Source organism: Lipomyces tetrasporus (assembly GCF_029532465.1).
Source record: "Lipomyces tetrasporus strain NRRL Y-64009 chromosome Unknown POJ06scaffold_8, whole genome shotgun sequence".
NCBI lineage: Eukaryota > Fungi > Ascomycota > Lipomycetes > Lipomycetales > Lipomycetaceae > Lipomyces > Lipomyces tetrasporus.
Window position 1 is genome coordinate 1,109,124 of NW_026611603.1, and position 13,266 is coordinate 1,122,389.

At 49.4% G+C, this 13,266-nt stretch overlaps 4 protein-coding genes across 4 annotated transcripts; 2 read left to right on the forward strand and 2 right to left on the reverse strand.

Moving 5' to 3' along the window:
* Positions 1 to 6,860: 6,860 nt before the first annotated feature.
* Positions 6,861 to 7,397, reverse strand: POJ06DRAFT_144443 (uncharacterized protein). The gene has a single exon (XM_056184577.1). It carries the CDS (start codon positions 7,278 to 7,280, stop codon positions 6,945 to 6,947), a length of 336 nt encoding a protein of 111 aa, XP_056042372.1. The 5' UTR covers positions 7,281 to 7,397; the 3' UTR covers positions 6,861 to 6,944.
* Positions 7,398 to 7,859: 462 nt separating this feature from the next.
* POJ06DRAFT_258353 (uncharacterized protein) lies at positions 7,860 to 9,516 on the forward strand. The gene is made up of 3 exons (XM_056188261.1): positions 7,860 to 8,330; positions 8,460 to 8,871; positions 8,930 to 9,516. Exons 1-3 carry the CDS (start codon positions 8,157 to 8,159, stop codon positions 9,259 to 9,261), a joined length of 918 nt encoding a protein of 305 aa, XP_056042373.1. The 5' UTR covers positions 7,860 to 8,156; the 3' UTR covers positions 9,262 to 9,516.
* A 431-nt stretch (positions 9,517 to 9,947) lies between these two features.
* On the reverse strand, positions 9,948 to 10,952 carry POJ06DRAFT_302787 (uncharacterized protein; the record flags this gene model as incomplete). The annotated part of the gene is made up of 3 exons (XM_056190777.1): positions 9,948 to 10,709; positions 10,758 to 10,883; positions 10,911 to 10,952. The coding sequence occupies 3 exons, from the start codon at positions 10,950 to 10,952 to the stop codon at positions 9,948 to 9,950; spliced, it is 930 nt and encodes a 309-aa protein (XP_056042374.1).
* A 373-nt stretch (positions 10,953 to 11,325) lies between these two features.
* On the forward strand, positions 11,326 to 12,930 carry POJ06DRAFT_213263 (uncharacterized protein). The gene is made up of 2 exons (XM_056185480.1): positions 11,326 to 11,937; positions 11,993 to 12,930. Exons 1-2 carry the CDS (start codon positions 11,455 to 11,457, stop codon positions 12,674 to 12,676), a joined length of 1,167 nt encoding a protein of 388 aa, XP_056042375.1. The 5' UTR covers positions 11,326 to 11,454; the 3' UTR covers positions 12,677 to 12,930.
* The last annotated feature ends 336 nt before the right edge of the window (positions 12,931 to 13,266 follow it).

Below are 13,266 nucleotides of genomic sequence, written 5' to 3' on the forward strand. Positions count from 1 at the left end.
GAACGAGCGTTTCTTATTACTCCTCCCTCGGCCCGGTCCGAGCCTCTACAACCAATAAGCACTAAATAATTACAAAACAAATAAGCAAAACTTTTCGTATCCGCGGACGACGTGTCGGCCTCGAGTCGGTGGAGCCTAGGTGGGGCCTCGGTGGGGCCTCGGTGGGGCGCCAAGCGCCGAGACAGGAACGAAGGTACGAAACCTCAGGAGCGGTTCCTGACATTCTCCCCTCGTCAAGGGCTCGGCTGCAAGTAAGAGTCCAGATCAGCCGGTCGCGGCTTCCGGGGGTAACGACGGTGAAATTCACGAACCAAGTTAACACAACGTGTCAAGTGCGAGAGTGGTTCCCAGGTCTGTTCATGATACCCTAGCCACGTAACGCGGTATTCCACACCCTTCTTTGTCCGGCGGCTGTTGATAATCTCATCGACCTCGTACTCGAACTCGGAGTCGATTTCGATTGGAGGCGGTGGTGGCACCGGGCGACGCGGGAGATCGGACTCCACAAACTCTTTCAGTAACGAGACATGAAAGACGTTATGGATCCGCATATTGGTTGGTAGATCTAATCGATAAGCGGTCCTACCGATACGCTCCGTCACGGTGAATGGTCCCAGGTATCTCTCGTCGAGCTTTGCGGACGGACTCTTGGTTTTCAAATTTCTTCGTGACAACAAGACTCTAGTACCGATTTTGAAAGAGTGATCCCGAGGGTGTTTATCGAAATAGCGTGCATGTTCCTGCTGTGCTGCCAGCATACAACTTCGAACTTCGGTGTGTAGCTCCTCCAATCTTTCGAGACGTTCATGACCTTCCGTCGTCATGGCTGCCCCGGCTGCCCCCGCGGGAACATCAAAGTGGTATGTGGGATGGTAGCCATAGTTCGCGAAAAATGGTGTCGTCTGAATGGAAGCATTGACCGTGTTATTATAGGTGAACTGTGCGAACGGCAACAGTTCAACCCAATTGTCCTGTCGCCGCGTCGTATACAGTCGCAAGTATTGTTCTAACGATTGGTTGACTCGCTCAGTCTGTCCGTCGGTTTGAGGGTGAAACGCTGTTGAATATTTCCCTTTGGTTTGAGTCGTCTCTAGGAATGTTGTCCAGAACCTGGACAGGAAGACCGAGCCTCGGTCCGAGACGATATCCGTTGGGACACCGTGATTCGCGAAGATGTGCATGATAAAGAGATCCGCCAAATCGATAGCTGTGATTGTCTTGGTTACTGCAATGAAGTGTGCCATTTTCGTGAGGCGATCTACCACGACGAGAATGGAGTCATAGCCATCAGATACCGGTAGGCCCACTATGAAGTCCATGGATAATGACGTCCACGATCGCTCCGGCACAGGTAGAGACTGCAAGGTTCCGAATGGCAGTCGGCGAGAAATCTTCGTGCGTTGACATCGTTCACAGGAGTCCACGAATTTGTTGATGAATCGCCGCATTCCTGGCCAGAAGACGTCGCGACCAACCAGGTCATAAGTCCGTGCTCGTCCCGGGTGCCCCGCCGTTATGCTGTCGTGGTAAGAGGAAAGAATATCCGTGCGTAGAGCCTCGTCGTTTGGTACACACAGTCGGCTATTGTGATACACCAACCCTTCCACCAGAGAGTACCCCTGCTCGTCCCTCTTCTCAGTCGACCCGTCGTCCTTCCGTTCATCCAACCTCTTAACCAATCCACTCAACCATTCGTCATTGAACATGTTCTCTCTGATTCTTGTCTCTAGCTCGCCTTCTGTTTCCATCATCAATTGTACAATACTTAACTGCGTCGCCGTCTCAATTTCAATGTCCTGCGCCATCAACACACCCTTTACCTTCTCCTCATTCGTCTCAATCATCCTAGATAATGCATCAGCGCGACTATTCTCTTGTCCCTTGCGGAAAACCACAATAATGCTGAAGTTGCCCAATAGCTCGGACCATCGCAATTGTCGTTTGGAAATGTCGTGGCGCGTCGTGAAGTATTCTAGATTCTTATGGTCGGTATACACCTTGCATTTCGTCGTGAGACTAAGGATATAGTGCCGCCAGGTCTTCATGGCTTCAATGATAGCCAACAACTCTTGGTCGTGTACGTGGTAGTTTCGTTCCGCAGTCTTAAGTGAGCGGCTAAAGTAGGCTACCGGTCGAAATCTGTCCTGTTCGTGGTCTCGCTGACTCAATATTGCTGCAATGGTTGTCCCTGATGCGTCAGTTTCGATGATGGTCTCTCGCGCGGGGTCGAAGTGCCGCAACAGCGGTGCAGATGTAAACGCGTTCTTGAAATTTTGGAAAGCCTCTTCGATCGCGTCTGTCCATACGAATGGTGCGCCCTTCTTTAGCAGCGGTGCAAACTTTTGATGCTTTGTCGAATAATCACTGATGAATTGCCGGTAGAAGTTTGCAAATCCCAGAAAGCGTTGCAACGCCCTCAAGTTCTTCGGAGCGGGCCAGTCTTTGATAGCACTAACCTTGTCGTCATTCATTTCCACGCCTTCGGTCGACACTGTGTAGCCTAGGAAATCGGTCTTTTTCACATGAAACTCGCTCTTCTCGCCCTTGACGTACAGATGATTGGCAATTAGTGTCCGAAGAATCTGTCGAACTTGTTGTTTATGCGTCTCTAGGTCGGGGGAGAATATCAAAATATCGTCGAGGTACACGATTGCGCACACATCCAGGAACTCATGGTGGACGTCATTCATGAGGCTTTGGAATGTGGCCGGGGCATTGGTTAATCCAAACGGCATCACCAAATATTCGTATTGACCGAACCGAGTCTTGAAGGCTGTTTTCCACTCATGGCCCACCGCGATCCTCACCAGATTATACGCTCCACGAAGGTCCAACCTTGTGAATATTATTGCTCCTCGTACCCGATCTAACAGATCCCCTATCAACGGCAGTGGGTATCCGTTCTTAACCGTCACTTTATTTAACGCTCGATAGTCGATTACCGGTCTCAAAGTCAGATCCTTTTTCGCGACGAAGAACAGCGGTGCGCTCATTGGTGACGATGACTTCCTGATGAATCCCTTCGCTAAGTTCTCTTCCAGGTATTCTTTCAACGTTGCGAGTTCGGGGTCGGACAGAGCGTAGATTCGCGCCTTCGGCACTGTTGCTCCGGGTTCGAGTTCTATCTTGTGATCGTAAGGTTTCGTCGGCGGTAACTTGTCGGCATTTTGTTTCAGGAAGGCTGCTTCCAGATCGTGGTACTCCGCCGGTACGTTTTCCAATTCACTCTTCCTATCAGTTACGATGTTTCCCAACACTGTCCGCGTGAGATCTACCGTCTTGTTTCGCCAATCGATGTCAGGGTTGTATCGTTCCAACCAATCGAATCCCAGGATAATGTCCGCATGTGTAGTGGGATGACAATTAGTTCTAATGTCATACCGGTTCAATTAACGTCAACCACTACTTCGACAACCTGTGTTGTTCTTATCGTTGTACCGTCCGCCAGTTCGACCCTAATATTTCCTCTTGTTTTCGTCTGTTAATTCCTCCCTTCCACGAACCCCTTATCGACAAAGCTGTGAGACGCCCCGGAGTCAATCTGTGCCGAAAGCAGAATCGGCTCGCCCCTGTTCAACACCTTGACATGAACGCTGAGGAGATTGGACGCCTTATCGCTGCTCAGTAACGCGTCCAGAGCTACTGAGCGTAGTCGTTTTTTGGCTTCTTCGGGCATGCAGCACTCAGGTGTCCCCTCTCTGCGCAGATAAAGCAGAGTCCAAGTCGTAAACGGCGATCTCGCTCCTGTTTGTCGATTCGGTCCTGATTTCCGAGCTTGGCTAAGTCAAGCTGCATAGGTTCGGGTTCAGCAGGGTCCGCTGTCGGATGGTATGTCTGTGATATAAACGAATTGGGCCGCCCCTTTTCCATTTGTCGTTCCATGTGTCGCGAGTCGACCCTAAGTGCTAACGCGCGCATCTCAGGTAACGTTGTCGGTTTGCCAATTCTGGATAACTCGTCCTTAATGTGGTCCTTCAGTCCGTCATAAAATTGGTCGCAAAGGGCCTTGTCGTTCCAACCCAAATGCACCATCAGCGCTCCAAATTGCGCTACGTACACAGACACCGAGGTCTTCTGCTTCAGCCGTCGGATCTTCCGCAAGGACGTTCCCGGTTTGTCAGGGTCGCCGAAGGTTTTCGCGAACTCCGCGACTAAACCTTCGAACTCATTAAAGTCCTCATTCGTCTGGTCGACAAGCGGCTTAACCCAGTCGTGAGCTGGTCCACGAAGGTAGCTCTTAAAGCGAAGCAGCTTGCGGCGCTGGGACTCCTTGTCGAACCCCGTAAGTTCCATGTAAGTGGAGAATTCGGAGAGGAAGCGATCGACTTTCTCGGGCCCCGAGCTGAAGGTGTCCGGTTCTTTGGCCTTCCGGCCTTGGGTCGTGGGTGTCTCTTTCTCTGTCGCCTTAGGCTCCGGGTTTCCCTCCCCAGCCTGTTGCGTCATCGGCTGCAGCATGTTTTCCGTAAACATTGCCTGCAATTTTTCTGTCTGCTCCTGCTGTCGAACCAGAGCTACATTCTGTTGCGCGATCATCTCCTTCTGTTGCTCGATCGTCTGCTGGAGGAGCTGGAGGTAACTAGTCATGTCGGTAGGGTCCATTTCGTCGGTCGGTTAACGTGTTGTGTTTATCACGGCCACGGATTGATAATATAATGTAAGGGTTGACGGGAATTGCACTATATGTTACGTGGAGCTGGATGGCTTGTAACGATATATTTTAGAATATTATCAATGAGGACTCGGACGGGGAACGAGCGTTTCTTATTACTCCTCCCTCGGCCCGGTCCGAGCCTCTACAACCAATAAGCACTAAATAATTACAAAACAAATAAGCAAAACTTTTCGTATCCGCGGACGACGTGTCGGCCTCGAGTCGGTGGAGCCTAGGTGGGGCCTCGGTGGGGCCTCGGTGGGGCTCCAAGCGCCGAGACAGGAACGAAGGTACGAAACCTCAGGAGCGGTTCCTGACATGGCCCCAATACGATTACGCGAAGAGCGTAACATTCCACCGCAAGATGAGAACAACCTCTCCACATCTGCACTCGTAGGTGCAACGGAGAGAACGTCGAGCGCCATTGAGTTAGCCGGGGATAAAGACTTCGTTTCTCGTGCCAATATGCTAACGGATCAACAACATCCTGGTCCGAGTCCAGGTGTAAACGTTGCCACTCTTCGTATTTGTCATGAAGCTCTGACTTCTGAGCCGCATCATCGCAGCGTCATCGCGAGCCGCACCGGCCTCTCAGGTATCCAAGGGGCCAAAGTATCGGCGTCCTGTTGTCGCGAGTTCCGACCTGGAGTCATGAGGACGACTCATGATCAGTCATGGGCTCTTGCCTACGCAGGTGATGTCGGGTTGAGAGTCAGGAGACGACATCTGGCTTCTGGCAGCCCCGAAACGGGAGTGGTACAAGGCCTAGAAGGCCATACAGCATGTACATAGTTAAACTTTGTCTGTAGCGGAGTCCACGGATATAAATTGACGGCCCCGCTCCTTGTTGTATGCTTCAAGAAATCGGATCTTGTTTTCCGCCCCATCAAGATCTGGTTCAAGTCTTGCTGTCCTCGTGCTCTTCCGCCGTAACAGTATTCGTCTATTGTAGTGTACGCCTGTTGAGAAGTGAGTAGTGCCTGGCGACTCTCTTCACGATTTCTGTTAAATTTCGTATGGAAGACCTTCCGCCGTTACATCTAACGGCACGCTGCGTACAGAAGAGACGTTAAGATTCCTGTATTCTGAGTCCCATAGTCCCTGAACGAGATTCTTTGCTGTATCAATCCATGAAGTTTCGCTGGCCCACCAATTCTCGAAGTACGCCCATCGATACGCAGGACGAAGAGCAACTGCAGCGTAGCAAAGACACAAGACTTACTACTTATACGCGTGCTGAAGCGCGTAGCCGAAGCCCAGGGGTAGCCCCTTGCCTTGAAGAAATCCGAACCCTAAAATCCTGTCCATCCATCCATTCCACGCCTTTTTTAAATGGATGGATGGATTACGTAACAAGCAGGCTAGATGGAATGTATGGAAATGGATGCACAGACCTCCATTTCCACCCATTCCATCCATTTGAAAAAAATGAGTGGAGTGGATCGCCACACTGCCCAGGTTCGATGACAGCTCGGGCATACTGTCCTTCAAATTGAAGGGACCCATGGCATGCGCCGTAAAAGTCGGATACCATTAAGCCTAAGCCCTGGCCCTTCTTCTTGATAATGGACTCCCCTTTCCGTCCAAGTTACTCTGACGTTCGTTGCTTAGAATAGCATTCATCATGCGTGACGAGCACAATTTCTTGTTCGCCGTCTTCAAGCTTGGGCAGTATAACTTCAGAGCAATCCTCCCGATCATACTCTCTCATCTTTGCTCTATAGTTCAGCATCGTCATAGCCCGATGCTTGCGATATTCCACTCAGGTCGCTCATGACCATCATAGTAGATATCCTTAGTATGAGCTTTCAATTCAAAGCCCCAAAGCTTCAACTATCGTGTAATAGTAGGTAACGACACGGAAAATTTATTCATTGAGCCGGTAAATTCAGGATAGACAACCTGTTAGCAATATGTGCTGATCTCCATTTAGTGTGCTTGCCACGCTTGCTAAGACTCAGTATGTTCATATATATTTGCCCATCCTCTGATCACACGAGACATATATACCCCTTGTCAAAATTGTGACTGAGTCCATAGAAGCTTTCATCTTTCCTTTTCCGGCGAGCTGGGCCATGAAGTAATGCTTTAGGACCATGAGCTGTAGAGCTTCGTCTGCTGGCATTTTTTTTCGCGCCTGAAGGCGAACCTCGATCCTCTCTAAGTGGGCAACAATATTGACTGGAGTCTCCAAGGCATAATCATCTATATTCGTTTAGCTCCACGCAATTAAAACACGTTCAAAGTTCTTAACTGTTGCTTCTTCACATCCCTCAGAGATCATCGCGTTCTCTCAATTCGCGTTATCAGTTTCCAGATCGTTCAGGATCTCTTCTGCAGTAGACTGACTCCGTCCATACTCCTGATCCTGCTGACTCCTGTCTTCGTCAGAAAAAGGCCCAGTTGAAACTTCAGTCTTTGTAAAGTTGAAAGCCGCTAGCGGTTTTATGGACGCGTGGACATTCCGGAATTTCGCTTTGAATCTGCGTATCGACCTTTCAGGTCCGCCTGGCTGGGTTGTATATTTCAAACGCTTATCAGCTTCTGGACGAAAGCACAAACGCTTCAAAGCATTGTTCGATTTTGGACTGAGATAGGCGGACTTCGACGACTCGGAGCTCTTCGGCATGGTGTTGAGTAGGCTGACTGGCTGTATCAAATCTCTTCAAAGCATTCTTTCTTCCATTGATAGACCGCTGTATGGATTTCTTACTTGGACGAGCCATGGTGAAACCCCATTTTCCATCCACTTACGCTTTTTTTTCCGTTCTTTTCTCTTTCTTCGCCCTAACCCACTCTGAATCGTTTTGCCGACGCGTACCGACGCGTGTTGCACAAATTCCATATTATTTTCTTAACCATTTATCCGGCACTAGCTATCACCACTAATCTACGGTAAGATGCGGGCGAATAAGGACGTGTTTGAACAGTAGAGCGACACGCGTACAGAAAACCACGGCGCGTAGAGACCGTTTGGCACGGCAACTTGTCTAGGGTTCGGTTTTACAGAGACTTTTTTGGCGGAGAGAATTGGGACCACCGCGTTTGGATGAAAAAGTTACTAAATGACGACAGCCAAATTGTTACCCTACTGTTTTTAAAGTTTTCAATCCCAAAGCGGTATAGCGCGTAAAACCATGACATAAGCTTAACGAAGGTTTTGATGCCTTTAAGGTCGATCGAGTCGCTCCAATGTCCGCGCGGATCGGCGAAAACTATGGCCGACCATCGGCTGAACTGCAACGCCAACAACCGGATGATGTCAAGTCCACATGCTTTCAAATCACTCGCGAAAATCAGACAATTACATCGTGCGTGCCACAAACGGTTTCTTTTCAGCGAACAACGATGGACGGCTTGGCTATAAAAGCGTCGTCGACGAAAGGTGCTGCACAATTCTCACTCTCATCCCTCACATCCAGTACTATTGTTAGCGCTACACCTCGTCGACACATCATTCTCACGATTATAGCCTTCGTTTGACAGATTTTCCTCTACAAAGAACATGTCTAAACTCATCACGGTCTTCGGCGCCACGGGCAACCAGGGCGGCTCCGTCATTCGCGCCATCCTCGCCGACCCCGTCCTATCCAAGGAGTTCAGGATCCGCGGCATCACGCGTGACACCACCAAGCCGGCCGCCAAGGAGCTGGCGGGAAAGGGTGTTGAGTTGATGGGGGTGAGTATTACTCTTCTATCCATGTATTATGGTCACCATCCATGTACTGTGTTATGTGTATTCTATATGTATATACATATACAAAGTATGGCTATATGCTTAGCATCGAATGCTGACCATTCGATACAGGCCGATATGTCATCCGTCGCGTCTGTGGCGCCGGCCGTCCAGGATGCCCACACTGTCTTCCTAGTGACCAACTACTGGGAGACCAAGTCGCGCGACACCGAGTACAGCCAGGGCAAGAACGTCGCCGACGCGGCCAAGGCAGCAGGCGTCTCGCATCTGATCTTCTCGTCCCTGATCCACGTCACCGAAGCCAGCAAGGGCGCCTTGCCGAACGTCCCACACTTTGATGGCAAGGCCGACATCGAGAAGTACATCAGCGCCAGCGGCGTGCCCGCCACCTTTGTGCTGCCGGGTTACTTCATGAGCAACTTGATCTCCACGTTGCGGAAGAAGGAGGACGGCAGCTACCAGATGTTGCTTCCCATCAGCGACGCCGCCCGCTTCCCGCTCTTCGACGTGGTGAGCGACACCGGTATGTCCTGGATCCTCTCCGTCTGTTTCTTCCTCCCCGATACTGACGCTTCATTCAGGAAAATTCGTCGTCGCGGCGATAAAGAACCGGTCCGCCGTCCTGGGCAAGCAAATCTACGAAGCTGCGGATTACTACTCGCCGTCCCGCATCGTCAAAGAATTCACCGAGGCGACTGGCAAGCCGGCTTCCTGGACCCAGATCCCTACGGACCAGTACAAGCAGTTCCTGCCGCCGGCCGTGGCCCAGGAATTTCTTGAGAACCACCTGCTCTTGGAGGGCCCCGGGTACTACGCAGGCGCGGACCTGAAGGAGAGCCACGACCTGCTTGGACAAAAGCCGACCACGTGGAAGGAGTTCGTCACCAAAAATGCGGAGAAGTTTTCTGCTTAATTGGGCTCGAACCAAAGTATGCGCTGTGTCTAAAAAAGATCATGCTTGAGTGAATCCAACCTCTCTATTTTCTTTGTTGGTGCATTCGTCATATCTGGAGCTCCGATTAACCTTTTTCTATTAAGTCTTAAGATGTACATTTAATTAAATATTCTTAATTATATTAATATTTGTCCTTGCTCTGTCTGCAAGACGTTCGTAGCCGGTCGACCTGCATTCCGAGTAATTTCGGTTGCATTACTTGCGGTTGCTGCGATTCCAGCTGGGGCGGATGCTACTGCGACTGTTGCGGGTCTTGTTCTTGTTGTTCTTGTCGTTCTAGGTGCGTAGCAGACAATTGCTGGTCACGCTCTGTCATGATTGGCTGCTGCTGAACAGTGGAATTCATCACCTGGCCAATACGCCTTGGTTGTTGCATTTGCCCAGCAACGGCGCTCTGTTGCTCTTGCTGTTTTTGTGATTGGACTAGTTCTCGGAACATCTGCATTTGAGCTTGTTGATTTGGCACGTAATTATTCGGGGGGGGGGGGGGGGGGGGGGGGGGTCGTCGTTCGTTATCTGTCCCGTCGCTGATCGGTCCTGCTGCATGGATGTGCTCGTTTGCGAATCCTGTGGCTGTTGCGGCGATTGTTTTTGTTGCGTCACTGAGCTTGTTGCTGTTGTTGTGGGGCCTGTTGCTGTCGTTGCTACTGCTGCTTAAGCAGTTGCAACACCGCTTGTAGCTCAGCCGGACTTGGCCCTCCATTCTGGGCGAATCGCTGACTAAGCTGTTGCACAAGCTGTTGATTAGATTGCTGCTGCTGTTGTGTGGGAACATTTCCTTGTTGGCCGTGGGCTTGTAGCAGCGCCTGCTGTTGTTGCATCATCGACAATATTGCTGCCTGATGTTGTTGCATCGCCGACAATATTGCTGCATTTCTAGGATTTTGATGGTTCTGTTGCAGAGTAGGAGTAGCCTGCGACAAAATACCGCTTTGGCCTTGTTCTTGCATGGTTAGGGGCATATTCCGGCCTTGTTGATTTTGCTGTTGTTGATGCTGTTGCTGTTGCTGGCTCATCAATTGCCTCAATGCATTCTGATAGGCAGCATTATATTGCGGCTGATCACCAGAAACGTTTGGAACCGACCACGGGCCAGGAGCCTGGGGTGGCTGTTCTTGCGACTCTTGTTGCTGAAATTGCGAGAGTGGATTGCTTTGGTGAGGCTGCTGATTCATATGTACCGTGTTAGACATATCTTCAGGTCTCTGCTGGGGAACGAACTGTGCCTGTTGTTGAGGAAGAATCGGCTGGTCGGAAGGTTGAGGAGGTTGAGGTGGATGCTGGGGAGCTTGTCCTTGAGGAACCTGGACTTGGCCGTTGTTCAAGGCGGCATTTCGACGCCGATGATCGACGGTGTTACGAACATATTCCATCCGCTCTCTCATAATTGCAAAATATTCCTCCTTCTAGCTGTTAGCATCCAAGATTATGAGGTTCCACGAAATCTGGCATACCCTAGACTGCGCGGTCTCGAAGGCATTGTTCTCGATTTGCTGAGCATACTTGACGATCCGCTCCGGCGGTCCACCGATTGGGATCTTTTTCAAACTCTCAACACTACAATGCAAGATCAGACTAGCCTTAAGAGCACAAGTTATAGCACTCACACAGAATTGGCAAACACCTGGCGGTGGCTCAACGAGAAGCATTCTTTCCAGGTACCCGCAGAGTGGTCGGTCACCCAGGGTAAGGGTTTATTTTCAAATTTTTGCGCTTATTATCTACAGTTTGGTATAACTTTTTTTATCGAAGATATCAAAATTTTCAGGGTAGGTTCGTTAGTGCATTGGGTATACTTCAAATATAATATAACATTATTAGGCGTTGTGTGGAGCCTACAGGAATCCTTCTCCCCTCTCTTTCGAAATTCGAGTTTTCGGTCCACCCACCGTATGTCGGGTCCCGTGATATTTGGATATCCGCACTCACGTTAGGCGTCGGCGGTGGTTTAAAACCGTTGGTGGTTGTTCGGGCTGCAAAGCCAATGCCGCTCGGACGTATATATCCTATAATGACTAAACGCACGGGACGACAGCAGTTGGCAGCACTTAGGAGACTGGGATGTTTGACATTCTCCATAATTAATTAAACTGCCAAACCCCATCTCTGACGTTTCTCCATACCCAGCAAATTAACTAACTCCAGTTATCAATGTCTTCGAGTGCTTACGCTGACGATCCCAGTCGGAAGACTCTTACTGAGGCATTGATAACGATTTTCCGTCTCTCTCGTTTCCCTTTCGCGTTCGAGTATCAGAGCCGTGTCTTCAACGCAGTTCCAATAGCTCTCGCTCTACTCGAGCGAGGTTATAGCCCGCAGTCACTCTCAGATGATCTCTGGAAGTGTTTAGCAGAAACTTCCGAGAAACGAAGATGCCTCTTACAGTTAGTATCACCGGTTGGCGCGTCTTTTCGAAGGCTTTCGGCTTTGATCGCGGTTAGTCCGAAAGATTCTCGCAGTTGGCAAGATACTTCTGATATGTTTCATGGACAAATCCTTCTGAAGACGACAGTAGTGAATTGGACGCGTGGTATGTGCGTGGATTTGTTGCTTTCTATGAGGGCCAAGGGGAAAACTCCCACACCATCCGGCAGAAGCACAGCGACCAGAAAGCAGAGGGATTTCAAGCAGAAGGTTTACGACGTGTACCCTGTGTTTGGGTATAACGGGCTAATGTTCATTAATATAGTTGCTTGCCCGCGATGGCAGTTTTTCTGTTGTGGGAGGAGTTATGGAAAGAAGCGAATGTATGCCGGACACGCCACTCCCCCCTCATGGCACTGAAACACTTATAGCTGCACATATTATCCCCTTCTGTATAAGTAGTCGTCCGTGCTTACGTCAGTTGCTGTCTATATTTGCGGGCCAATATGTGGAAAACTTGTTCACTGGCGACAGCATCAACGATCCATCTAATGGACTATTATTAGATGCTGCAAGCCATGGGGCTTTTGATTTATATCAATTTGGCCTGGAATGCCAAGATAAGCACTACCGCATCCGAATATTAGTTAGAGATAATTTACTGCCTGAACCGGTTCGCCGCCATAATGATGGTGAAGAGGTTTTGTTTGGCCAAAGATCTCAAAATCATGCTCTTCCTTCTGCTGTCCTTTGCAATCTCCACTTGACCATTGGCCGTGTTTTGCACGATAGTGGGATAGCGGCAATGATAGATGAGATCCTTCAAGATGTAGATGAATTTAATGCCGGGAATCTAGACGGTGATTATTCACTTCGAGTGAGTGCTTCATATCTTGTGAGAGAGTTGAGAGCTTTGCAAAGCCTCGATGAGTTAGGTATTGATTCGCAGCACGATGAAGCGGACTTAGATAATGAGGAAGTTCTTCCAATTCATAGAATATGTACATAGGATAGGTGTCCAATATCTCTAGCAGACATGTTGTGAGAAGTTATGCTGTCTGTGAGGGCGTCACTATGTAACGTTCGCTACACGGCGAAAGGCGTAGGCACAGAAATAGATGTTGAAAATTGAGCATGTCGTGGTACCAGGCTAATGGGTCATGTATGTGACCCTACGTCATGTTAGCTTAGCTATGATACTTGCATCGACGACGGCCGAGTTTTCACTGAAGCAGGTGGTTGGCACTCATTTTCGGGTTCTCAGGTGCCTAACAAACGACTATATACGTCGTTGTAATGTATGCAATGCACGGGTACCATTTGGGCACAAAATAATCCTTTTGTGTAGTGACGATTGGGAGGGTGGCTACACCTACCAGTTGTCCCCCTCATGGGAGACCATTGAAAACAAGATTCAACCTTCCATACACAAGCGATTATTGATTAGTGACCAACTATTATTTATTAATGATCATCTATTATTTCTTAGTGACCAAGTTTAAACTCCTTAGCTATGAATGTTTCGTACAGAAAGTAGAGTGCGCTTAGTGTGCTCCTTAACGTACTCTGATAACCGGGATAAAGAGCTTGTGATCTTTT

What these genes read in the sequence shown, in the direction of transcription:
- POJ06DRAFT_144443 (XM_056184577.1), bottom strand. Translation starts at nt 7,280, where the DNA reads ATGCCGAAGAGCTCCGAGTCGTCGAAGTCCGCCTATCTCAGTCCAAAA.
- POJ06DRAFT_258353 (XM_056188261.1), top strand. Translation starts at nt 8,157, where the DNA reads ATGTCTAAACTCATCACGGTCTTCGGCGCCACGGGCAACCAGGGCGGC. An exon ending in AGGGTGTTGAGTTGATGGGG is followed by an intron (nt 8,331 to 8,459) that starts GTGAGTATTACT and finishes CATTCGATACAG; the next exon opens with GCCGATATGTCATCCGTCGC. An exon ending in CGACGTGGTGAGCGACACCG is followed by an intron (nt 8,872 to 8,929) that starts GTATGTCCTGGA and finishes CGCTTCATTCAG; the next exon opens with GAAAATTCGTCGTCGCGGCG.
- POJ06DRAFT_213263 (XM_056185480.1), top strand. Translation starts at nt 11,455, where the DNA reads ATGTCTTCGAGTGCTTACGCTGACGATCCCAGTCGGAAGACTCTTACT. An exon ending in AGAGGGATTTCAAGCAGAAG is followed by an intron (nt 11,938 to 11,992) that starts GTTTACGACGTG and finishes TCATTAATATAG; the next exon opens with TTGCTTGCCCGCGATGGCAG.